At 40.1% G+C, this 27,770-nt stretch overlaps 1 protein-coding gene across 2 annotated transcripts; it reads left to right on the top strand.

Moving 5' to 3' along the window:
* Nucleotides 1–3,980: 3,980 nt before the first annotated feature.
* On the top strand, nt 3,981–21,684 carry LOC121862432 (lanC-like protein 2; the record flags this gene model as incomplete). Of its 2 annotated transcripts, none has more annotated exon segments than XM_042360729.1 (6): nt 3,981–4,046; nt 9,029–9,141; nt 16,181–16,360; nt 16,476–16,624; nt 20,099–20,207; nt 21,505–21,684. In XM_042360729.1, coding segments are annotated over 5 exon segments (705 nt in total), but the record flags the coding sequence as incomplete, so codon positions are not given.
* Nucleotides 21,685–27,770: the final 6,086 nt, after the last annotated feature.

The raw sequence follows: 27,770 nt of genomic DNA, 5'->3' as shown, positions 1-27,770 counted from the left end.
TTTTTCCTGTGCTCACCCAGAAGCCCCGTTAGAAGAACCTTTTCCTATTGTTGATAAGTGCTCACTTATAGGCGTGAGTTTTAAAAGTGTACCTATTCAGGGGTGGAGGATTAAGGTTGCGACCCCCTTCTAGGTTGGACCACGATCACGGTTACCCAGGAAGGCTCGGCGGAGGGATGGGTTCTGCTCCTACCTCGTGTTCGTCCTCCGGTGAGATGAACAGTTACAGGGGACAGGACGAATACCTCTAGGGTGCAGGTCCCCAGGCCAGAGCGAAAAGAAGGAAGATCGAAAAGCAGCCAATGGTGCAAGTAACGCCAGTGGGATCGCGGCCAAGTCGCTGCAGAAAGCCGTTACAGATCTCAATAGCCGCCTTTGATCAGGAGTCACCTGATCAGCAGGGAGGCAAAAAGGCGTTGTCTGGAACGAGCTTCCCGGTGTGTAAGTAATGGTGGTGAGGTGGTCGTTTTCGTTCGGGTCTTCACAGTTTGGAGACAGGCTGGCAGGCTTTGGCTGTGAAGAATCAGAAGAGGTCTTATATAGCGGAGGTAGGTGTGGCTTAGTTGACCTCAGTCATGTAGCGGCGCTGGTTGCTGACCTAACCACAAGATATACACTAGGAATTCGAGGTCGGCTAGCGCGACAACGACATGGGGAGATCACAATATTAAAATATTAAAACTCCTCCTTTGTATAATGTATTTCCTGGATCTTTCTTAAATTACCTTACTTTTGTCACAAGTTGGCCTCTATGGGTGGACTCCGTTTGACTCCTCACTTCTATATATATATATATATATATATATATATATATATATATATATATATGAACACTGATGATAATAATAATATAACCATAAAGAAAAAAATCAAGAGTTAGAACAGTATATGTATGTTGTTGTCAAAGTAGGAGAAACTATCGAGACCCTGCAATTGTGTTAAATGAAAATCAGATCAGCAACCTGGGACTTGGTCACACTTTTCGTGATACCATCAGCAGGGTCTCCATTAGACAACACATTATGCTTCCAATATCTTTCACGTGGTACTGGCGGTGGGATCTCTGAACTACATCCGCATTCCAATGCGACAGTATCCTAGCATGGGGGATCGCCACCTCGTTCTCCTAGCCTAGCAGCAGATCAAGAGAACGAGTTACAGGTTTACTTCCTAAACCGGCTGCTGTATAAGCAATTCTCTCCACTGAGATGGTTATAAAAAAAAAAATTTGACATTCATTCTACCCTACGTTCCTGAACACGCAACATCTCCTCTAACAGGCTGCTAGATACCTCAAGCACGCACTCACTGAACGTGTCTCTCACACAAGCTTCTCACCTCACAGCATCTCCAGCACCAGACTGTCTTTCATATAATATTATATATATATGAAAAAACACCACCCAGTTTCATCAATTCCATCCTGAGTGCTAGACGCATAATATCACGTACCCCTACAGTTACTTCCCCGTTTGGTAGCTGCCGCAAGTCCAGAAAACTGTGAGGGCAAACTTTTTCAGAGTGAGTTGTGCTCTTGGAAAATCTACCAGAAATTTTGTGACCAATCAGAGCAGGTTCAGGTACATTCAGGGCCGGTGCATGCCCAGTATTGCCAACAGTTGCTGTGAGACGTGAACGATCCCCAAGCGCTAACGAGCCTATCTTTTGGTGAAGAGGATAAAGAAAAAAGTAAAACATATCGTACGATGGTACTCCATCTCAATCTCACAGAAAGTTAGGACCTAGATGATCGACTTTCCCTAGGTTTATTGATTGATTAAGGGCGTTTCCACACTACGCTGAAAGATGTAACTAGTAAAGTGATCCGTTTGATTGATAAATATATACCCATGAACCACGGGTCGACAAAGTTAAGAAAACCCAGAAATTCAAGACGTGGGTTGGGTCAAGCGATAAACAGGACAGAGATGCAGAGCCGAGAAAACGAAAAGGCGGTATGTAGAAGGACTGAAAAGGAGTTCAGGGCTGGTTGCAAGTGAGGTCAAGACAAATCCAAGGCGTTTTACCGCTATGTAAAGTCGAAATTAAAAACGCAAGTAGGAGTATCAGACCTGAGGCTTGAAGATTATAGTTATGCAGATTCTGACTAGGATAAAGCTGAGGCATTGAACAGCTTCTTTTTCCCCGGTGTCACAAGAGGATGGATTAACCTTCCTGCGTTTGAGACAGACGGTTCGACACAGCACTGACCACATTGTGTTCACAGAGATATTAAAATAAACTGTCCAGGCTAAAGGTCCATAAGAGTCCTGCCCTGACGTGTTGCATCCTAGAGTGCCAAGAGTTGTGTAACGAGCTTGAGCTGAAGATCCTGTTTTGTAAATGCCTGAATGAACAAAAGGTCCCGTGAATGGAAAGTGGCTTATGGTCCTATCTTTAAAGAGGGCGATCGGCACTCCACGAACAACTATAGACCGGTGAGCCTGACCAGCATAATATGTAAAGTACTTGAGAGTATTATCAGAGATGCCGCGATGGAACATCTATAAAACAGTCTTGTAAAGGATTGCCAACAAGGTTTTATGCCGAGGCGGTGTAACTCAATTGCTCAAGGTATTGGATATTTGAACCCATATTCTGGAACGGGGTTGGTAACATCGACAATATATACTAGTTTTGCCAGGGCTTTCACAGTGTACCCCACGAGGCTGAAAATCAAACTGATGGAATTGAAATGTCCTAGCGTGGATAGAAGACTTTCTACATGACCGCAAGCAGTGTCGCCGCTCACCAAGTCACTATTTGAATTCAGAGTCTGATTTCCTTAAAAAATCCTCTAAATTATGGTTAATATTAAATCTAATATCAAATTCAATCTCTTACTGACAATAAAATATAATTATTGATACCATCTGAAATCAGCCATGACATTTATTATCCACATACACAAATAAGAATGATGAAAAACTACTGTACACAACCTGGGAAGTAACGGGTCTACAGATCTTATTCACTGATTGTGATACCAGACATCATAATAAAGTAAAGTTTCGTTTCTTATAATTATGTCTTTACCATCGGCAGACTGGTTTCAGGAATCAGGACTATTGGGAATCAGAAGGTCCGATATTATTTTGAGGGATCCAATAGCGTGTGTTGAGCGACTCAGTCCCACACTACTAGAGGCGAGTGAGTGTGGCCATCAGGTACTTAACAGCGACTTTGTAGCTAGATCTAGAGCGTTTGTTTTTTCTAGAGACATTTTAGAGCGATTTGCGACTTCTTAAACCTAGAGATATCCACAGAAATCTAGCGACTTTCTGGATACTTTTGGACTGTCCATGAAAACTCAGTTTTCCATTTCGAGCCATAATATATAGCAACGGGGTTACAGGGACAATAAATAATAGAAAAGTTTAATACATTTGAGGGGTCGTGGTACAGAAGGAGGGACGTCTATTTCTGATCACTTGATGTCAGCCCATCCATGGCAAATGTTGCCGTGTCGTCATTTATTTGTCTATTACCTTCGCCTTTGTAGCACCTGGGTAACTTACCTTTTGTCAGATATGTAATATGAATTTCATTAATACGCTAAATTTTAAAGAATATTAGCAAAACATCTTATAGAATTAATTCTATCAAGCCTGCGTGGTTCCAAACTTGTCATCCGCGTCCAATGGGTGACCCATAGACTCCATACAGTTGCCCCGCAAGTCGACCTGTGGAGGCATACAGTTACAAGAGAACCTGAACCAAGCACTTACATGCTTCCAGCTCTACAGTTGTTCACACTACCAAGAGGACTGGGATGCAATTACTATTGAATAATAGGTAAGTGTGCACATTAAACTTTAAAAAGAATATTTTTATTTTTACATAATGCATTTTTTTTATTCTCCGTCCATTATAGTCGGCATTATGAAAATATAATTTGCATCAAATTACTGAAGGGGAATAATAGTAGCGACTTTCCATGGAAGATTTAGCGACATTTAGGTACCAGCTTAGCGAGTTGGCAACCCTGGTGAGTGTGGCCAACGTCAGTGTAGTCTTCAGCTCGATCTGTTACACCTACTTTACTTATAGGTATAATTTAGTTACATGTACGGTGTTGTCTGGATGTCTGTATAGGGTTATTTATCACTTCATTATCTTGAGTTTCATGTTGAGGATAAAACAGTGCTTGACATTGTTTGGTGTGGAGTTATGAGATGATTACTATGACCGTGATTATTAACACTTACTGTATATGAATTCAGCTTCAGATAAATTACTCGTATGTTTAATGGATTAGGTTAATTTGGTATTTTAAGAGTTTTGTACCGTGAGGTTAATATACGAGATGTGGTCTTCAGCTGTTAGGTAGTATGAGTTTTTTTAGATAATTTTGTACACCGATTATTTTCACTTCTATTAATTTTCTTGTGTAAATGCTTAGTTTTCTAGATATAGGCGCGTTAAGATTTAGGTTAGGTTACTTTTTACTTTTATCCTCTTCGCCACTGATCTCGTTGGCGGTCCGACTAATTACCCAAATGTAGCTGCAATGAAGTCAAATAATGGTCCTAGATGAATAAATCGGACTGCCAATCACTTCTCGACTAGTATTTGGTGTCACAAAGTCTCAAAAAAATTGGTAACTTAATTTAATCTGAGTTTTGTTAGGTTAGGTTAGATTAGGTTTGGTTAGGTTAGGTTAGGTACATGCACTAGATCTATTAACTCAGATTAAATTAAGTTTACCAATTTTTGTGACTTTGTGACACCAAATACTAGTCGAAGTGATTGGCAGTCCGATTTATTCATCTAGGACCATTATTTGACTTCATTCCGGCTATATTTGGCTACATTTGGGTAGGACCCCTCGTTAGCTGCTTGGGCGTCGGTCACGTCTGTTACACATGTTGGCAGATACTGGCTCCTGAATATATTGGACACATGATTTGAGCAAATTTTATATTTTTTGTAATTATAACTGACCAGCCAGCAATTTAGTAGTAAACAATTATAAGCCCTGCATTTTCACTGTTTTTTTGAGGACACTCTTAGTTTGTGCAAATTATTATTTTTTTAACCCAACCAAACCTAACCTAGCCCAACCTAACCGAACAACTTTAACCTAACCTAATCTTATAATAAAACCGTTTTATATAGGACACTCATATTTTGTGCAAATTTTTTTTGTTCAACCCATAACCTAATCTAACCTTAGCTTAAAACTGCCGCATTACCATCGAAAATACGTAGGCACCTAATTATTTTCCACAAAAATTTTCACGAAATGTTTGTCATATCAGCACTCTATGGTGAAAATAAAGAAAATTCACCAAAACAAATAATTCATCGGCAGCTCAGTCGTCAATATTAACTTTTTTCCAAACATATCAGTATCCTCTAATAAAATAAGGATTCTATTAACAACTGACTCACGGCTCATTTGTCATAGAAAAGCATTATAAAAATATCGCATTTTCACGTGTTTATAGTGGGCGCTCATAGTTTGTGCAAATGTGTTAAAATGTTCTTTTTAATTAAACCTAACCTAACCTAACCTTAGTTGATAAGAAAAACAAGCTTGAAGACCTATAACCTCAAACAACTACCTACCTAACCTCACCTGACCCCCAGTATGGTGTAATTTTACCTTTTGGGCGTGAAAGGGCTGCCCATACCCACTTATATCTAGAAAACTAAGCATTTGACCTAGAAAATGAATAGAAGTGAAAGTAATCAGCATACAAAACTGTGTCCAACAACATCCTCCATAATTACTGAACGCTGACTGTTACCAGTCATATATTAGCCATCACAAATATCAGAGAAGCATTGGAAGGAATCAACATAAGATTTTCTAAGGTACAAAGTGACCTAATGTCAGGTTACAACTATTTGGAATCCTTGATCTCTTCTGACATTTAGGTCAGGTCCTATGACATTGAAGTTAGAGAATTCCATGGTTTAGTGTGCCTTCATTATCCCTCCTTGGTCTATTGTATTCCTCCGTAAAGGTAATTAATTAATAAAACAACTCTTAAATTAAAGAAAAAAATAATGCATTGCCATTTGGCAATTGTTTCACTAAGGATATGGGAGAATGGGCGTGTTCCCTGTTCTTGCTCGACATACACACTTGTTTCCACTGAGGATGGCTGTTGTGTCCTAAGGCAACATGTTATTCATGCATATTTGTAAATATCTCTTATACTGAATTCGAATGTACAATACAGGTATTGTTTAGTGAAGGAACAGGCAACGTGAGCTTTGACAAGTGTTATCAGTGACCAAGGAACCTAACTATTTCCCATAAGTGTTTAGTCTTGCCAGCCACAGGGTTTTTCGAGGCGAACCCCGTGGTTGGTGAGGACTACTATAATATGGTCAGTGTGTGTCAAACGAAAATCCGAACCAAGCCTGTGGTTTCAAAGCTGAAGCCAGTGCTATGCCTTTAGCTTTAAACAAAGCCCTTTAAAAAGTTGGAAAAAGCTAAGTCCAAAAGCATGACTTCTAGAAGCTTCAGCCTTATTCCTGAATCACACTGCTCCAGAAGATCTGTCAAGTACAAGATAAGACTGGAATCAGATACACTGTTCTTCTGGAATGTATATTGTGTCCACATTTCAAACCAGGAATGTGACTCCTCAGCAAAGTTAACTATGCTGTAGATATCCTTTGTGTCATTTCTGCCTACATTCAACAACCACTGGTCATTTTCTCACATTTCCACCACAACTTGGTTTTACAACTGACATGGCAGTAGGTGTAAATAAGAAAAAAAGTCCCTAACGGTACCAAGCTCGGAGCCTTCCACTATTATATTTGTTTTGCTCCTATTCTCATTTATGAATAAAAATGCAGTACAGTATTGGGGAATATTAGTGTTTGTAATTATGTGTTGTATTGTACAGTATTGCACTAGACAAATTGTGCCATAACCCAAATAATATAGTTATAAAAAATTGAGGGGAAAAATGAACCTACAATATACAGCTCCTCCCCGACTTACGACCTACTCGACTTACGACCACCCGGACATACGACCGCCTCAGTCGTACCAAACTTTTTTCAAATTACGTATTTTCGAGTCCCAACGTCAGTGATTGCGCTCTGTACTGACAAAATTTTTCTTTGTAATTCACTCTAAAATGGTTGGCAAGCTTAAAATTGAGAGTTGTGGTGCTGAGAAGAAAATGAGACACCCATTTTTTATTTTCTATGTATTATTTAAGCATTTTCTATTTACAACCATTTCGACTTAAGACCTGGATTTGGGTTCCTAACTCCGTTGTACGTCGGGGAGGAGCTGTATACAAAGTATTTCGGAAAATTGTAAATTTAACTGTAAAATAATGAATGCAGGCGCAGTTTTGAAAATATGTGACCTAACACCAAGTACTGTATACCATACAGTACACTGTTCCTCTGTGATGTCGACTTCATGACGGTCTTACCCGAGTCAGTCAGCCTGGCCCAACCTCCAGAGCAGTGCCGGATTTAGACCTGTGGAGGCCCATGGGCAGCCTCTTTGTGGAGGCCCCCCTCATTATAACTACCCAAGAGGGTGGGGTGGCGAGTGAAGCGAGCCTAAACATCTGGGAGTTCCAGGGGGCGCTGTAAGCCCCCCGGGAAAATTTTGAAATTTGAACACTTCTTTGGAGAATTTTGAAGCCATATGCAGTTATATTGAGGAAATTAGAACACAGCGCCCTGATGGCATTCGTAATGGAAGTGATAATGAAAAAAATATGTTTTGTTTTTTTAATCTCAATTTCGTCATTTCATGTAGTTCATTTTTAATCAATATATGTTTGTGGAATTCTAAATATATTATTAGCAACACAAACAATAGCATTCATTAAAAATATACTGTTCATAGGAAAACCAGGTATTCATGAATTTCAAGGAGTAGCTAGCCTAATTTCTATCACGCTTCTTGCTGAACATAGTTTTACGTGATGGAATAGATAAACATGAATTTTAAAGAATGATAATAAAAATAATCCTAATGAATAAAAAAATAAATAAAATATTCTAATGTGGAGGCCCCCAGATTGTGGAATGCCCCTGGGCAGCTGCCCACTTTGCCCACTCCTGAATTCGGCCCTGCTCCAGAGGAATTGTCTAAAGTATCGGCTAACCACAAGTGTCCAGTGTGAGGATGTTAAGGAATGAATGGTTCACTTAAAAAGTTTTAATATTGTACACACATTGTGAACAAGGATTATGGGAAAAAAATTCTCATTTTCTAGACGGGTGTAAGTGAACCACCCTGTGGACACCCATGAACCCTCATATTTGACCAAAGTTCTATGTTATTTATTACTGTACTTGTGTTCTTTTTTACCGTGCATTATTTGAGATTTTAGTCTTAAGCCTTTATTTTAATTCGGCGACATATGTCCTAAGTTGTTGCGTCACCTGGGTTGTAATTAACACAATCAATTAATCGATCATTTCTTGAAATTGTCAAAGCAATTTACAAAGTTTAGTCAGAAAGTTATCATATTCTATACAAAGATATTCTAAAGCTACTGGTTATTTGCCTTTGAAACAAAACCCTCAGCATGTAAACTGTGATATGGCATTACTAGGAGGTAGTGTGTTGGTATAGAATAGTGTTCAGGACACCCCTCCCCACCCCCCCCCCCAAAGCCAAGGTTAATCATATGGTAAAATATTGTCTGGTGAATGGAGTAATTCTCAAGAAACTTAACCTACCCTCTAGTGAGAGATAAAGTGATGGGTGCAATTTCTCAGCCATTGTGAGAGGCACCGTGATGAGATTTGTCCATATGATTAACCATGGTGAAAAAAATGATACACAACAATATAATGTACGATGCAAATTGTAAATCTTCATAATTTTAAGGGTTTTCCTGTGGTAAGAAAGTACTTTATCTTCTATAAAAAATATTGTAACATTATTGGCTAACCTGCAAAATACAATACAGTACTGTATACTGTACCAGAGTATTACAGTATACAGTACAGTATTGTAAGTATATATAGACACAGTACAGTACTCTGTATACAGTATATGATATAGCCTCATTTTGTTTTGTTTCAGTAACACGGTTATTGCACTGTCCAGCCATGAGTGAGATGCGTTACTTCACAAATCCTTATCCAAAGGATGTTGGAGAAGATAGTCAAGAAATTTTAGATGACACAAAACAAAAGGTAGGATTTTTAATGTTATTACAGCATAGTGTATGTGGCCAGTTGTCAAATTTCTCTGTGTTTGTCTATTTTATCTTTGTTAGGCTCACATACGTACATATATGTAGGAGATCTCCCACGAAGGATGGAGGTGAGAAGGAAACTCACAATGGCATTTTCTATATATATATATATATATATATATATATATATATATATATATATATATATATATATATATATATATATATATATATATATATATATATATATATATATATATATATATATATATATATATATATATATATATATATATATACAATGCAGTGCTAGGGAGTTGCTGTGTGTGGTGAGGAGCTTGTTGAGAGGAGGTTTTGTCTGTTTGAGAGCGCTGAGTAGAATAACCTTCACGGCAAGGCTGGGGGTATTTATACGATTTTGTCGGATCAGATAGACAGATCAGAAGTGAGCGGCGCTGCTGATTGGCTGAGGTGAAGGCGGTAAGTGGCCACTCATCTCACAGTCCGAAAGCGAGGCCCGGTGTGTGGAACTCGCCGCTGGTTGGCTGGTAAGCGGACAGCAAGTGATCAATCGGCAGTTGTAGGGGAGAGTGTCCACTACAATACTCCCCCCTCCCCTCCGAGCGCTGCAGGAAACATGTTGTCGGTAGGGTTGTATTCCACATGTGAGATAACGGGCGGGGGTGTGAACCACTCGGCCGCAACAGGTGACTACTCCGTCTAGTGACACGAAATCTGTGGGAGAAGGAAGGTTGTAGATAAGAGAAGGTTGAACAAGTGAGGAATGTGGTGCTTCTCTCGCGGCAGGTGCAAAGTCCTCAGGAGCACCGGGTGGGGTGTCTGGGTCCATAGGGCTGGATGCAGGATCAGGAGCAGTAAGTACCTGAGGGAGAAAGAGGGTGTTGGGGGCGGCAATGGTGACCAGACAGGTGAAGGGGGCGCATGCGTGGTTTGTTGGGGGTAATGCTGGGCTGGGGCCCCATCGGGTGAGGTGGCCGGCTTCACTCAATCTACGCTGACGGTGTCGTATCTGCCATTGCGAATGATCGTCGGGAACTTCGCTGACCGTGCAAAAACCGGGAAGGGTCTGTAGTAGGGGCATTGAAATGGGTTGCGGTGAGCATCGCGCCTGACGAAGACATGCTTGGCGTTGAGTAGTGCAGGAGGGTTGTGTTCGAGGCGATGGGAAGGCTGGCGTGGGGCAGTAGCCTTGAATGCAGAAATTGCTTATCGTAGTGTTTGCAGTAGGTCGTGACGGGCAGCAGGAGTGAAGTGGTCAAGGTCAGGAGTAAGTGAGAAGTCCCCTGGTAGGTGAAGGGGCTGCAGTCCATGTCCTCTGTGTGATGCACGGATGCCAAGGAGCACTAAGGGTAGAGCATCCGTCCAGCTGTAGGGGTCGTGCTGTGCCTTGATGGCATCCTTCAGCTGCCGATGAAACCGCTCTACCATGCCGTTGAATTGAGGATGGCAAGTAGTGCGGTGTTTGGAAGTGCCGAGGTACTGTAGGAGACTATGCCAGAGTTGTGACTCAAACTGGGCTCCTCGGTCAGTGATGACGGTCGTGGGAGGACCGAAACGGGAGACCCAACCAGACAGGAAGGCGCAGACGGCAGACTGCTGTAGCATTAGGCATCGCTTCTGTCCACCTGGTGAAACGGTCAATGCAGGTGAAGATGTAGGTGTTGCTGCAGGATGATGGAAGAGGTCCCACGATGTCGAGGTGCACTACCTGGAAGCGTCCTTTGGGTACAGGAAAGGTCTCCAAGGGGGCCCGTGTGTGTTGATGTATCTTAGTTGACTGGTAGGCCAAGCACTAGGCAGCCCATTTCCGAGTGTCAGCTTTGATGCCGGATGAGACATGTTGCGTGAGGAGGCGCTGGGAGGCTTGTACATGTGGGTGGCCGAGTCCATGGATGTAGTCGGTGACATGCAGCGGTGAGACGCCTGAAGTGACGGAGGTAGTGGCGTTTACCAACCGACGTCGCTTCCTCGTGTAGTTGCGGGGAGCCTCACAATGTCTAGCTTTAGCACCGAAGTATTGATGGTACCAGCAGAGGGTAGGTGCACAGTGCTGGGAGCTGGCGGCGGTGTCCGAGGCAGGACGAAGACGTCAGGGTTGGTAGGACACGGTGCGTGGGGCAGGAACAGGAGCAGAGCTGCTCGAGGGTGTCGAGACTGTAGCAGGACCCTCATTATCACATAACCTGTTATATGACTATTTAAAACATTTTAATTAATGATATGATATATTTCCTCTATAAAACTGATTTTACAAATGCAGTACATGAAGCTGTTAAGGATATTAAAGTGGTAAATCTATGGAACAGTCTACCAGCCTAAGCTGTACAAGTGAGAACAGTATTGTACTGTACTGGGCTTCAGAATAACCCTATACAAAACTAGTCCCTTTACAGTATACTGAGAATAGAGACATAGCGGGTCTTGGGAAATGATATCACGTGATCACTGGGCACCATTTTGTTGCCATCCTTGCACATCATTTAGCATCTGGCCATTGCTTTGGATGAATGAGTGATTTTTTTTCCATTATGCTGGAATGATATGCATTTGGATGCAGCAATAGGTCAGACAAGGGATTTAAGATGCACAGATTACCAGCAGATCCTAAAAGAAGGAAAGTGTTGGAAAATAAAGTCAGTCATGTGTGTTGGAAAGCAACACCACCATCATTGTTGTGTGGGGTAAGATTTATGGCCGTACATTACTGTTAAACACGTGGAGAGAAGCAGATGATTGCCTGTAACAGTGGAAGATACCGGGGCAAGTCTGACCTTACGCTCTCCTTGTTCCCCTTATTACCTGTATTATTGTCTTAATTATTTTTATTATAATACTGTACAGGAAATATGTGACTTATCAGTTGCTGTGTATGATACTCTGCAATACTGAATTATGGTACAGTTTATTAAGCATTTAGTGTAATCTGAAGTCTGTATACTGGAGGCAATGTTAAGTTTTCCGTGCAATAAATCCATGACGGCAGTTCATCCACTGGCAAAAAGTCAATGGTGCAATTGGAACACTGGTCACACTGGCAAAAGGATGGCTTCATTGTATGTTTCTATGGCAGTATTAACCACAATATGAGACTGCCCCAAGGAAGACTAGCAGTATCCATTGAAAATTTGGTGTGTGTTTGTAGCATCCAGGCGATGTTTACTTACAAAAGTGAAGCAAGTACTACTCTAGAGTCAAATGAAATTCCCATTGTGATGTATTCTTATTATTATTTTTTATGCATGACATTTTGGCTCGTATTTTGTTGAAATACACTTTTTATATATTTTTTTTTCTACATTTTAACAAGTAAAAATAAGAATGATGTAAATTTTATTAATATAAGACTCTACAGCAAATTTCAACTGACCGTACTGTGGATTTTCAGATTCTCAGTATCGTGCCACCTTCGACAACAAGTAAGTTCTCGCTGTAGAGATCACTTGAGTTCATTAACCCTTAACCCTGGGTTAGGGTATTGCTGTATACCCCCCCGTGGGGATAAATTGTGGAAAAAATCAAATTTTCCAAAAATAATTAAAAAAAAGTGGCGGGAAAATAGGCGAACGTTCCGGGACGCGCTAGTCAGACGTTCTGGGACGTCACCCTGGGTCTAAGGGCTAAAAATAAGATGAATGAACAGGCTTTGTGTGAAATAAAACAAAGCCTAGGATTGCTTTTGTTGTCCTTGTGGTGCGGTGGTGGTGATCCCTGGTCACACGCAGCAGTCCAGGGTTCGATTCCCAACTATACCCTTTCCACACTAACCTGGCCCATAAGCCACGCCCCTCTTCTCTACTAATAACTGATTGGTTCATAGAAAATTCAAACTAAATGTGTTCACAATTGGTAAGCAGATCTGTTATTATCTAAAATGATATTAAATATATATACAGTCGGCCCTTAACATACGCGGGTTTAACTTAACGGATTTGCAAATACGCGGATTGCCGCTGGAGGAATATACATTCAAAGGAATATACATTATTCAAATCGCGAGCGACACCACACACTGCACACCACACACACACATCGCCCGCGCCACCCTGCGTTCCCGGGCTCCCTCAGTCAGTCAGTCTCGCTGTAACCACGCTTGTGTTGACATCAGCAGTGTAGTTGCAAAAATCTTACATTTCCGTGAATGTATTATATCAAGCACAGTATGAATATAATATCACTAATATAACAGTATTTTAACCGAAAATTATTAAAAAAACGAGTAACATCTTGAACATCGGAAGGTTAGGTAAAGTCTTTTGTTTTCATGTAGTTTATCCTAATTTACATTGAAATACATTACGTTTCAGCAAAACTACTACGTATTTATTTCTGAGAATATGGAAATGTAATATTTTTGCTGAAATGACATACGTATTACAGTGGAAAGTGACGAAAGCAATGAGTTTCGCTTTCTTTTGTTCAAAAGATGTTCCCGTAATCGCTTTTCGAATGGTTTTCAGTTAAAAAACTGTTGTATTCCAATAATATTCTATCCTAATTCACTTGTGATGCAACAGTTTTTAACTGAGAACCATTTGAAAAGCGATTACGGTAACATCTTTTGAACGAAAGAAAGCGAAAGTCATTGTTTTTAACACGATTTTATCCCACTTTCCACTGTAATACGTACGTCACTTCAGCAAAAATATTACATTTCCGTGAATGTATTATATCAAGCACAGTATGAATAGAATATCATTGTAATATAACAGTATTTTAACCGAAAACTATTAAAAAAACGAGTAACATCTCTTGAACATCGGAAGGTTAGGTAAAGTCTTTTGTTTTCGTCATGTATTTTATCCTATTTTACATTGAAATACATCACGTTTCAGCAAAACTACTATTTATTTCTGAGAATATATTCATTCAGGCGCAGTTTAGGTAAAATATACATGTGATGTAACAGCTTTTTAACTGAAAACGATTCGAAAAACACGTACCCTCTAGCCCTGTTCAAGGAGAAGACTGGGAGGAGCTGTTTGGTGCTGAAGACGATGACAAGGAAAATGATTTTGATGGATTTTAATGAAAATATTCAGAAATATGTATCGTATTATTTATTCAAGTGAATTAGGATAGAATATTATTGTAATACAACAGTTTTTTAACTGAAAACCATTCGAAAAGCGATTACGGTAAAATCTTTTGAACAACGAAAGAAAGCGAAAGTCATTGTTTTCGTCATGATTTTATCCCACTTTCCACTGTAATATGTACGTCATTTCAGCAAAAATATTACATTTCCATATTTATTTCTGAGAATATATTCATTCAGTCACAGTTAAGGTAAAATATACTTGTGATGTAATATTTTAATGAAAATACCCGGTATTTAGAAATACGGTATCGTAGTTTTCTTTTGTTTCAAATTTAATTAACAAAGATTGATGTTTCAAATGTAATGAACAAAAATTTATGTATCTATAAATAAACTTTAAAAATTAATACTTTATGTTTTACATCGTCCTGTGCTACCATACCATGCATTTGGCTACTTTGGGCTTGCTATGATGACGCAAGAGATCTGCCCTGGCAACTGTACCGACACTCACAGCTGGTGGTGCGTCGTTTCCATTGTTTACTGGTAGTTACTGGTAAATATTTTTCAACCTAACGAAACTATTACCCTTTTAGAGGTCGACCCCCAATTTTTTGCCAAAAAATTTGGTCTTAAAAACTCAAACTACACACAGGTATATACGGTAAATAAGGACATGGGGGGCCAGGGGTGTTTTTGGGGGGGGGGAAGCAAAATCTGCTGATTCAGTTACATAATTGGGGAATGGGTTTCGATTTACAATATACAAATAACATAAGTGATACAAATAAGATATATAATAACTAGATGGGGAAAAGCTCAGACTACAGGGCATTTCAACATAGTGACAGTGCAAGTAGAGGTTTACTGGGAGTGAATACACTGGTTTATTACAAGTTATTGATAATTTTCACAATGGTTGGGACTGGGCTGTTCTTATAGCGATCAGTTCGTGCACGTATGGGCTGGATGCGGTTGTGGTGTCGAACAGCAATTCTCGGGCTAGGGATCTCAGGTGGTAGTAGGAGCCGGTGTTGAAGATGGTGTAGAAGCTTCTTACCAAATTTGCAGATGAGGTCGTGGTGATGGTCAGTGAGAGTCGAGAGGGTCAGTGTGTTGAGTGCTTCGTGATATGTGGAGTAGGAAAGGGAGAGAATAATCTTGCATGCCCTCTTTTGTACTTTTTCTGTGTGTTTACGTTGTGTGGCATTTAGGGAGGAAGACCAGGTAGGGGAGGCATAGGTGAGCTTGGGAAGTATGAACGTTGAGTAAACACTGAGGAGCTCGGGTGCAGGAACTCCGAGGGACTTGAGTCGGCGGAGGAGGTTGAGACGGAAACTGGAGGATTTGACAACTTCACAGACGTGTGGTTCCAATTTAGTTTGTTGTCTATGGTGACGCCGAGGAGCTTAGGGGAATCTACAACCTGGAGGGTGTTCGGACCTAAAGTAATAGAAGGGGGTGGGACAGTGTCGGAGGAGAGGTTGATGTGCATAACCATGGTCTTGGTATGATTGATGGTGACGTGGTTGTTGGTGGCCCAGCTTTGGAGACAGTTCAATAAATCCTGAAGGGCGGTATAGTTGGGAGCAGAATTGTTGACGCTGATCCTGATGGTGGAGTCGTCGACATATTTCCAGCGAGCAGAGGTTTCGTCACTGTGTAGACAAACTTGACTGTTGTAAGACTAAAACATGGAAATGTATTGTATAGGCAGTATGTGGTGAGTAGAGATGTGTGAAATGCAGTCCTCCAAATTTTTAACTGCAGCCATCGTTTGTCTGTACTCTACAGTATATTAATATACTGTCTCAAGTTCTTGAATTACCAATAGACTATATTTTGTGTCTCATAGTTAAGGTTTGACCTCACAGGCAAAAAGCCTTTCTTTAATAGTTAAGTTGTTTGGTGGATGAATTAAATATTGTGACAGGCAACAAATGTGTAATCTTAAAAGAATGATCATTTTATGTTGCAGCTCTCCCAGCAGTACATCAGTAAGACACAGAAGAGTATAGATACACTGCAGAAAGTACTGGATGAAGGACTGTCAAAGGGAGGTGAATTAAGTGACTATTCTGTATACACTGGAACAAGTGGATATGTACTTCTTTACCTCCACTTGGCAGAAATTCTGGGAGATGACACATACCTACAGGTGAGTAGCACTCTTGGTGCCCTGCAGAATGTAAAAGAAAACTTGATTGCTGTTATGAAATTGTTTTTTGTTGTTTTATGTCTATATCTGATATACCTCATTTAACTTTTTCCAGAAAGCTACACCATTAGTGAACAAGGCATTTCGGAATTTAAAAGGTCGTAGATTGTCTTTCTTGTGTGGAGATTCTGGACCTTTAGCACTTGCGGCCATCTTAAATGATAAGACCAAAGAGAAAGAGATAGTCAAAAGCAGTATTACAAGGTGAGTCTCTTACAATATTCAGGGTCATAATTTAAGACAACAATCATTTGTGTATCATTATTTAAGATAGAACTATCATTAAGCCAAATACTGTACTGTATAGCAGTTATTTAGTACAGTATTGTACTATATCATACTGTAAGATACAGATAATCTTCATTGTTAAATATATAAATTGGAAACTGAATTCCTTCTTTCCACTAATTTTGTTCCATAGGAACACTAGACACTCTAGCTGCCTTTGACATATTCTATAAATGTTAAGCAAAATGTTCTCATTGCTGCAACTCATGATATTAGAAATACTGTACGTATCAGGATTAGACAAAAAAATTTAGATAGAATAAAAGAGGGACATTTTGACTAAGCATGTTAATAACCCAACCTGTTGGAGGGTAATAATAATAATAATAATAATATCTGCAATCTCGTCTTTTGTATCTTGTACAGGATCATAAACTTAAAAAAAAGAAAACTCTTAGGTTGTTACTTAAAGGCCTCCACAGAAGTCAGCAGCTTCATGGATGCAGGCAACTGGTTGTACAATCTGGGTGTTGTATAGGAAAAGGATCAAGCAGTAAATGAACACTCCTGTACTGTTAGGGTGTGAGGGATCATCACTACTATGTGTAGTCAGTGGAATTACTAGAATGGCCAAATACTTAGGCTCACCAAACATTAGTGTCATAAAAGTCATTAGACAGAGTTTGAACTCTAACTTAGCTTTAATTGGAAGCCAGTACAATTTGATCAGTAATGGGGTAGTGGAAGTCCTCAGTGGGAGAGCAAAAGCATGTCAACCCTGTTCAACACTGTTTGAACTTTCTTAAGGTAGACAGACCCATAAAGTGTTACAATAGTCAACCCGAGACAAAACAAGTGAATGTAATAATGTCACAAGACACTCTATCCCAAAACTGCTTCACAACTTATAGATTTCAAAAATTAAATTTGCAACTCTTAACCACTAATTTTATATGTTCATTAAAATTCAGTTTTGAGTCAAAGTACACGACAAGATTATGAACAAAATGGACAGGTCTGAGTTGTACTTCCCCAAAGTTTAAAGAGCCAACATCATCTGTGCCGTCTTCTCTCCTATTTCCTCGGATGACAATAATCAGTTTTGTCGTCATTCAACTTAAGTTTTCTCCTAGTCATCCAAGTCTTAATATCAGACATCACGGATTTCATTGTCTCCTCAATATCCGCAACATTTATTAGTGTTTATTATCGGCATGGAAATGGTAGGCAACACTATTAGCATCCAGCAGAGATGCAAGACTGTAAACAGAAGTGGTCCCAAAACTGATCCCTATGGGACTCCAAACTGCAAAGGAACCGGGTCTGAAATGGTTCCACCAACCATAACACATTGAGATCACTCTGAAAAATAAGATTCGAGCAGTGAGTGTGTGTCATCACGGACACCAAACGACCAAAGATCCTGAAGCAACAGATGATGATCCACTGTGTGAAAGGCTGCAGAGATCCAGCAAGACCAGAAGAGATTTCCTGTGAAATTGTTTATTACCAAATTGTTATGAATTTTACTTAAGGCCTAAATGATGCATTAGATAAGGTTGCTCATTGGACCACAGAACATGGCTTCAGATTTTCTCCCTTGAAGACCGTTGCCATGTACTTCTGCTGCCTCCAAGGTGTTCATCTCGATCCTGATCTACAGCTCTATGGTCGTTGTATGTCACAGAGACCTGTTTCCTGGGCATTATCTTCAACAACAGGTTTACTTGGCAGCCACATTTGTTGCCTCAAAGAGTCTTGCCAGCGTGCCCTCAAGTTATTGAGAGTCTTGGGGTACACATCATGGGGTGCTAACCAAGGAACTCTGCTGCTCCTTTTCCACATGCTAGCTAGGCTTAAACTGGATTAAGGGTGTGAGGTGTACTCCTTAGCCACTGAGGCTAGACTCATACACTGAACTCTTTTCATTATGCTGGGGTGCACCTGGCTACTGATGCCTTCAGGTCCTCACCAATCCCAAGTCTACTCCTGTTCAGATATGCCCCCTGCGGTTCCCTTGTGCCTCTCCGTGGATTCTCCCTGAAGCTCAAGCTTGTCAGTGCAGTTATTTTAATGAAAGGTAGGACTTACTCCTTCCCTGTGTGGCTTTTTTTTTGTAGCATACCTTCTCTTACAGTAGTTTTGGGGTGGTCTTTTCCTACTTCTGTCGGGGCGGAAATCTACCTGCTATTGCATCTATTTTTACGGTAAAGGTTTCGGGTATTTTACTTGCCCTCAAGATTATTTTTACCCAACCTCATGACAATTTTTAGCAATTCTGGTAGTGCTCTCCAGGTGAAGAAGAGGAATGAGCATGCTTATGCAGTGGCAAAAGCAGCTGCTTCTCGCCCTGTGGCATAATCATTCCCTTCTACCTACCATTAATAAGAGCTGCCATCCACTTGAGTTGGAAACACAGATGGGTGCCTGAGGATATCAGAGACTCGCTCTGCTGGGAGACGGCTTTGGCCTGCTTCTTCATTGGCCACACACGGCTGACTTATGGTTTTTAAAAGGAGAGGGCGCCCCCTCCCTATTGTGTTGATTGTTTGATACCTCCTGATGGAGTGCCCCAGTCTCAGAGTACCTCTCCAGGTGCCGGGGGGATACGGGTCTTACCATCTCTTTGGTCCTGGGGAAGGGAACGGGTAGCATGGGAGGGACGTCCTCTCCTTCGTGGAGGAAACCGGCCTCCTACACAAACTTTGAATTTTATATTTTAATGTTGAAATATTTTTATGAAGGTTTTGTTATTTATTATCTACATTTTGTATTTTATAATTTACTTTGCATTATCTGTTTTTAACCTTCTAAGCTCTTAGTTTAATTAGGCGACATATGACCTAAGCTGTTGTTTCGCCAGTGATATAAATACAGTACCACAATCATTCACTTGATCAATTGTCTTCTGCTCTCTTCCTGGAATAATTAACATCACCATTGTTTGCATTATTTTACTTAGAATCTTACCATTTTTCTGTGGGTGAATGTGTGAGAATCTTACCATTTTTCTGTGGGTGAATGTGTGAGAATCTTAACATTTTTCTGTGGGTGAATGTGTGAGAATCTTACCATTTTTCTGTGGGTGAATGTGTGAGAATCTTACCATTTTTCTGTGGGTGAATGTGTGAGAATCTTACCATTTTTCTGTGGGTGAATGTGTGTTGAACTATAAGCTAACGAAAGTGCAGCATTATGGGCAAGTCCATTCTAAGAGTGGGGGAATAAACAGCTCACTCGTGGATCCTAGAGGAGGAGAGAGGCCTCAAAAAGGATCGGTCGCTGGTGGGAATTTCAAATGGCCGTGCACTGTGGATATTTCGAACAACAAATATTTAAGGGTTCAGACAAATGTTCGTTGCCCAGAAAGGGTTGGGACTATTTGAAATCCGGATTTATGGGGCTTTGATTTTTGAGGGTTTACTGTATTATATATTTTTCTTTTTTTAGTATTAAGGAGATGGAACGTGCTGTACTCGACATCGAGTCGGATCTTCCAGATGAACTTCTTTTTGGAAGAGCTGGATATCTATATGCACTTCTTCTTATCCAGAAAAAGGTCTGCCACTCTTTTATTTTTGTCTTTTAACACCACCATTTGTTTGATACAATTTTGAGTTAAGTCATAACTACAGTTTGTATTATTAGAAACGGTAGAAAGTTTTAAAATCTTGCCTGATTTATTTACAGTACATGTACAGGTAGTCCCCGGATTATGACCGAGTTCCATTCCTGGGGACGCTCTGAGGTAAAAAATGTGCCTAAGTCGGAACACGTGCTATGTACTTACAGAGCAATGTTTAAAATCCCACTATGTCATGCTTAAGTCCTTCTATACATCCAAAATCACTTAATTTAAGGCAAAAGAAGAAATAGAATGACAAAATACAGTAAATGAAAGTAAACAATAAATTGGGTAAATAAAATACAGCTTGCCCTTCAAATTCGCGGGGGTTAGGTTCTCAAAATGGCCACGAATTGCCAAAATCTGTGAATAACATTCGCTGAATGGGAGGGGGGGGGTTACATTTTTTACTTATGTACAAATAAATGTATATTCCTTTCACGTGTTTGCCCTTAGGATAATTATTTCTTTTACCTGTATTGTATATATGTGTGTCTACACACACACACACACACACACACACACACATAAAACACGTACAAATAAATAATAATGGGAAAATCCTCCCACAAATAATATAATCAGAAACAAATGTATTAAAAATGTTGAGTCTACCCTCAAGTCCACTCCTTGCTTTATTAGTAGCAAAGCACGGAGTAGACTTGAGGGTAGACTCAATATTTTTAATATATTTGTTTTTTATTATTTGTGAGAGGATTTTCACATTATTATTTATTTGTACATGTTTTGTGTGTGCGCGCACACACGTACACTGATCGACTCGTTAGCCGCTTGGGCGATCGGTCACGTCTCTGTTACGCACTGTTGTCAAGTACTGGGCATGCACCGGCTCCTGAATGTACCTGAACCTGCTCCAGTGCATATCAAGTCTGATCTTGAAAGAGCTCACACATGTATACAATACAGGTAAATGAAAGTACTGTCTCTAGAACGAATGGCTCCCTGTCCCTGCTGCGAAAATGCCAGCAACTTTAAAACTACCCTTACACATTCTTGGGTACATCCAGGGTGTCATTTGTGAATAATCATTGTCCGTAAATTTTAAGGTCATGCTGTTCTGTAAATTTAAAGTTTAACTTTGTTGATATCGGCGGATATTCGTAAGTCAGGTGTTCATAACCTGAGGACTGCCTGTATACAGTTTTCCCTTATTGCATTACTTGTACTTAATGTCCAGTCCATCATATTGATGTACAGTATCATTTCTCAGATTGGGAAAGAAGTCATAGATGATAAAATGATACGATCTGTGGTAACGGCAATATTACATTCTGGACGTGCCCTATCGAGGACGAATAAATGGACTGTCCCTCTCATGTACCAGTGGCACGACAAGCACTACCTAGGAGCTGCCCATGGTATTGCTGGAATAATGTTCATGCTGTTACAGGTTAGTTAGTTATATTATTATTAAGAAACTAACATATAATACCCTAAACTAAAACAATGCCTGTGTCTAACACTGAGTAACTGAGCAGTATTTTCTGAATTATTCATAGATCAGGAATTTTTACTCATAGTTCCTAAAGAGTGCATTAAAGACTCAAAGGTGTCTTGTACATTACTGTATACTGTACCTATATTACTGTATTATGCATTACTTTACTGTACCTGTATTAAAAAACATAGAAAATTGTGATTTCCTCGACTAGATGGGTTTGTTTAGCAATATTAAGGTGGAGAATCTTTTCCAGTGATTTCTCTGCCTCAATTTTATCTTCCAGCAAACAGCTAGGTGTGTTCTTAAACTGATAATAGTGTGACTGTGCAAATCTTGGTCCTGAAAGTTGGTTGTCTAGTTTGTGTCTGGAGTGCTTACTGTTGTTCTGACTACACTCGATTAGTTTTTAGGCTTAAGTCGGGAACAACAAAGAAGGAAAGGGAATTGTCCTCTGTTTTTTAGTTATGTGTATAAAACCTACTAAGAAATTATGTACTGTCAGTTAAAAAAAAAATAATCGACAAATTTGAGTTACCAGTAGATGCACAAAATCCTCTCTTGACCCACTTCCTGCTTCTCTGGTATCATGCAGTGCATCCTTAGTTGGGTAATATTTCCTTACATCTTGTTGTTAGCAGTAAATATTATGTGGACTTCCAGTATGTATTGTTGCAGAATGGGACGATTGGGCGCCAGGTTTTTGGGTGCCATACATTTTGGCACCAGGAAATAAAATCTTGGTTGATTCGTCATTATTCAAAGGCCAAACTTTAATTTTTTTTATACCTTATACCTTTTATACCTGTATACCTAAAAAATTAAATCTGTTAATCAATAAAAACAAGGTTATGCACTTTTTTAGCTCTTCATTTGGTAATTTTGAGCAAGTCTCCTCAGGTACTCGACAGCATCTAAGAACAGTTTCGTGTATTCTTCTATCTGCATCTTATACTTTTTTAGTTTCTGCGGTGGTTCATGCCCAGCTAGTAACCGTTCATAATATGCATCTCTACCTTTCTGTACTTAACGCAGCCCATCTATTAATTTCCATGTGGTGGGATGTTACATGCTAAGTTCACATTTTAATTGACGGTAGGATGTCTCTGAATGATTATTTGTGCGGTCTTCCCCGTTTAAAGTTCTCTGATAAAAGTTCCAAATCTCCGGGACAAAGAGGAGCTCGTCTTCCATTTCCTCGTCTGTTTTGACGACCAACATATGTATCTTCAAAGCAGTTGAGTAAACCTTGAAATTCTTGTGGCAACTCGGTCGCTAGAGCATCCAGATATTCGTCAATCTTGTACAAAGGCAAGGGCAATAATCATTTTAGCATATAATGTGAAATCTGGATCAGTGTTATACAGGTTAGTGAAACCCAATCTAGCTTGATGTTTTTGTATATTTTGGGCTAAATGGAAAAAAGCGTCCTTTTATTTGAACATCAGGGAACGAGTCCTTCATAGCACTGTGCGCAGCTTGTTCAAAATCGCAGACGATTGAAGTGGGTCTCAAATTGGGTTCCATTTCTTTCATTAACTCGAACATTCTCACATGTGTGGAATTTAAAAACATAAGTATAATGGGGGAGCAGTACAACCTGGGTTGTACAGTAATAAGGTTGAACAAGAGGACAGAGCTTTCAGGATTATGTCTAGTTGGCAATTATGTTTATTGCAATGGTAATTACTTATTTATTTACATGATAATTTCCGATAAAACGGATTTGATGGTACAATAAAAGCAGGTACTGTAAATATAGTAAGTGTTACAAGAAATATTAATACTTCGACAATAGATATTTTTTTAGAGATGATTTAAAGGAAGGGAGCGTAGTCTTTGCTCGGATGGGTGGGGGTAAGTTGTTCCACACCTTCACACCATGATATTTTATGGAGGTCTGGGACTGAGAGGAGCGCATGGGGGGTGGTCTTAGTAGCTCTGGGTGCCTTAAGTTGTATCTCTGATTATTCCGGAACTGGAAGTAATTATTGTCAAGCAAGTGATTGATAGATTTGTAAACAAAGAGGGCACAGCAGTAAGTGTTAATATCTTCGAATTTTAAAAATTTCAATATAGCAAATTTTTCGTTTGTGTGATCTGTTTTTTTCAAGTAGGTCATTGTCCGTACAACTCTCTTTTGTGCAGTAACCAGAGATTGTGTTTTTGAAGAGCCAGAGGCCCCCCCATAGTGTGTGACAGTGTATCAGGTGTTGGTAAACAAGATCATGATAGATTTCTTTCATTGCTGTGAGAGTGAGTGACTGTCGAGTGTGATACATGATACTGCACTGTTTATTGATTTTACTGTGTATGGCTTGTATGTGGTTTCTCCAGTTAAGTTTCTCATCAACAATAACTCCGAGGAATTTAGTATTTTGTTCGCGTTTGAGGACTGTATTACCAAGGTACCAAGTCTGGAGGTAAGTTTTTTCTTCTGTGAAAGATCGTGTAGTGGGTTTTCTCAAGATTTAGGGTCAGTTTATTACGTATTACCCAGGTCCCGACTTTAGTTAATTCAGTGTTCATAGTTCTCATCAAGGAATGGAGGTCTGAGTTGCTGGCATAGAGATTACTATCGTCTGCAAATAAGTTGTATTTTATGAGTGGGCTGGCGTGGACTATGTCGTTTATGTACAACAAAAACAGTACTGGACCGAGAATTGAACCTTGGGGGACTCCATACAAGATAGGCGAGGAGTCAGATTGGTGGTTATTATAACAGACATACTGCATCCTGTTGGACAGATATGAGGTAAACCAATTGTGGGACAGGCCCCTAACGCCGTAATGTTCAAGCTTTGAAAGGAGGATGGTATGGTCGACAGTATCGAAGGCTTTAGAGAGGTCCAAGAATATACCGACTGTGAACTGACTGTCATCAAAGGAATTTAAGATGTCATTAGTAAAGGATAGCAGAGCACTCTCAGTCGGCCTTCTAGCTCTAAATCCAAACTGGGAGTCTGTAAAGATGTCATTGGCATTGCAGAAGGAATTTAGTCTATTACATGCTAGCTTTTCCAGTATCTTACTCAAGGCTGGGAGGACTGATATGGGGCGGTAATTCATGAAGAGACCTTTGTCCCCAGATTTTTTATATGCCGGGTGGACTTGAGCAATTTTCAGTTTATCAGGAAAAACACCACTAGTGAAGGAGGAGTTACAAATGTGGAGGAGAACAGGTAGTAATAAGTGGGCCACTTTTTTTAATGATGCTCATTGGTATATTGTCTTCGCCTGCTGCTGCATCTTTGGACATTTTTATGATGGCCAGTAATTCATCTGCTGTGACAGGGGATAAGAATACCGGTAGTTCATTTTGCTGTGTTTTGCAGGTAGGCTCTAAATTCCTCATGGTGATCATGGATGCTCTCTGCAAGATTTTTGCCAACATTAATAAAATATTCATTGAAATGGTTGGCAATGAGGGAGGGTTCCGTTATAACTGAATCGTTTGTCATAAAAGCCGAGTGTTCCTGTTCTGAATAGAATTTATGACATTTCAGGTTTTTTTACTATTGCAGAAGCTTCATGTGAATGGGTGTTCAGCTCCCTTACCACCTCTCCAGCTTTAGTATGCAGACTTTGCTTTGCACCAATTTTTTTGCTCACAACACCAAAATTTCAACTCCATCAGTTTTGCTTGCTTTGTCAAAGACGTAGAGGTATCCATTATGCGCAAATTTTTCTTTACCACGTTTGTTAATACTTCCTTGGCCATCATATGCATAAATGAAGGGTATTTAGTTAAACAAAATATAAAAAGATGGCAAAAGAATGAAACACTTGTGGTTGCGCACCCGTAGCAAACACAACTGAGACTAAGGAGGAACTCTGATGTCACCTGTTGGCAGTAACAATAGCGCCATCTGTAGTAGAGGTTAGTTGTTTAGTTCTGTTAGTTTGAAAGTCAGATACAAGTGTTACTTTGCATATCAACTCTTGAATTTAAAAATATGTAGAATAAAAACTAGTTTTCCAAATAAACGATGTTCTTGGCGCCAAAACGTCCATTGCCAAATGGGCTGGCGCCAAAATGAGTTTGGCGCCCAAACGGCTGTGGCAAAACATACCAAACTCATATTGTTACGCCCACATTACCTCAATCTAAACACATCGGCCCACATCCATCAAAAGAGAATGAACAATCAAGTTCTTTAACATAACTTTACTAAAATTAAATATAAAAGAATTACACGAAACAAACAAAATTACTTGAAACAAATTAGTTAAAGAGAAATTACATGAAACATAAAATCACAACCAGATCAGGATCTCTGCCCATTACGGTAATTGTAAAACAAAACACAGAGGCAAATAATGTACATACAAAAATAAACTAATATTAATCCCCTTACCTAAGATACCGATACATACACAGAACAACTACACTAGTTAACACAACGAACCTTACTCGGTCAATGTTAAACACTTAACTTTACACAGAAGCCCAACACACGAAATAACGCTGATAACACGGGGAAGGAGCCTTCACACGTAAGCTAAAGTCCCGTCAATGTCAGAAGGAGCTGAGAGAGTGACCCCCTGTTGGTGTCAGTAAGGGAGGTTGTCCATGAAGACCAGGTGGCAGTAGGTTCTACGACCTCCAGGCAATTGAAGTTCAGAGGAAGTGAGTCTAAACTTCTATAGCCACTATATATTTTATACCTTAATACTGACTCAGGATTATCTCTTCTAGGTCAGAAGGAAATACAAGGATAATTTTGTTTATATAATCAAAACAGCCATAAATAAATATTACATAACCCATAACCAACCCAGTCACGCCTCATCCTTACAAGCATACACACTTAAATTTAGAATTACAGCGGCTGGTATCAAACACCAGGTACCAGCTACTTCAAGCACCAGTCATAGGGGTATGCTATAATAGGAAATGTTCTGTAGAATCACTAGCAGAGGGCAGAGTCGCACAGCCAAGGACTTCTAGTTGCCTGACAAATAGAAAGGTTATCCCCGTAAAAGGCCTGGACTTTGGGATATAAATCCCTTGCCAGCCTAATCAGGATCTTATTAAAGGGAAGTCAAGAACCATGGGTTTCCAAGGGGTGACAAACAACTGTTAGAGATTGACATCTATAACAGTCAGTGGCTGCAATTTTGGCGGAACCAGGGGATGTAGTCGTTTCACCTTTGCTGACCGTATCTCCACAGCTCGTACCTTTGCTAGAGGTGAGGCTACACGCCGCAGTGGTGAGGAGAGAAGGGTTCCGTCAAGGGTCACAAACTCGAGAACATTACCAGTGAGAACACTAGCGAATTTAATGGGCTCTTTAACACATCAGACCAACCAATAAAATAGGGGCAATGCAGGTAGCACTTAACAACAGGAACTGGTCAACACGACCTAAGTAATAAGCTTACACTAACCTTCGAGCTGCTGGAAGAGCCAAGTCAGGCAGGGCTTCAGAGACAATAATACATGAGCAACCGGTGTCCCTAATAATATTAGATGCCCAAGACCCATTTATTGTCTTCTACTGAGCACAATAACGGGACAGCTCCTGTCTTCCAAACAGAATCTGACCTTGTAGCTGGGCTGATGAATGTCTGTAGATTGGTAGATTTGAAGGCGGATTCTGGGACGGCAGAACTTAATGTGCCCTTCTTCCACAGTTGTGGCACTCAGATGGCCGGGTGAACTTCTCCTCTCTACTCCTGGGAATGCCTGGAGGACGGAGGCTTCATGTTCTTCACTGGGAGACCTGGGGTATGCCACAGCGGATCTTCTGTGTCACAGCAAGTTGTATACCCTAGTGTCGCTCTCTGTGTTCCTTGATGAATATTGTCACAGAAGACAGAAACGATCCAATATCATAAAGTTGGTGTGGGACACTAAGTTTCTCGACTCTGACACCTCTAGCCATTGTTGAAAGAAATCCACCCAGGTGGATTGGAAACTGCTGGTATGTTTCTGCCCCAATCTTTTGTTCTGTGGAAATCAACACGATAACCATCAGAAGTCTTGTTAAACCCTCCCAAGTGAGCTTGCTTCAACAAAGAGTAAGTCTAGTATG

Source organism: Homarus americanus, unplaced genomic scaffold (assembly GCF_018991925.1).
Source record: "Homarus americanus isolate GMGI-L3 unplaced genomic scaffold, GMGI_Hamer_2.0 scaffold31037, whole genome shotgun sequence".
Classification (NCBI taxonomy): domain Eukaryota; kingdom Metazoa; phylum Arthropoda; class Malacostraca; order Decapoda; family Nephropidae; genus Homarus; species Homarus americanus.
The sequence above is the reverse complement of the archived record's forward strand: the minus strand, read 5'-3'. Positions and strand labels throughout refer to the sequence as shown.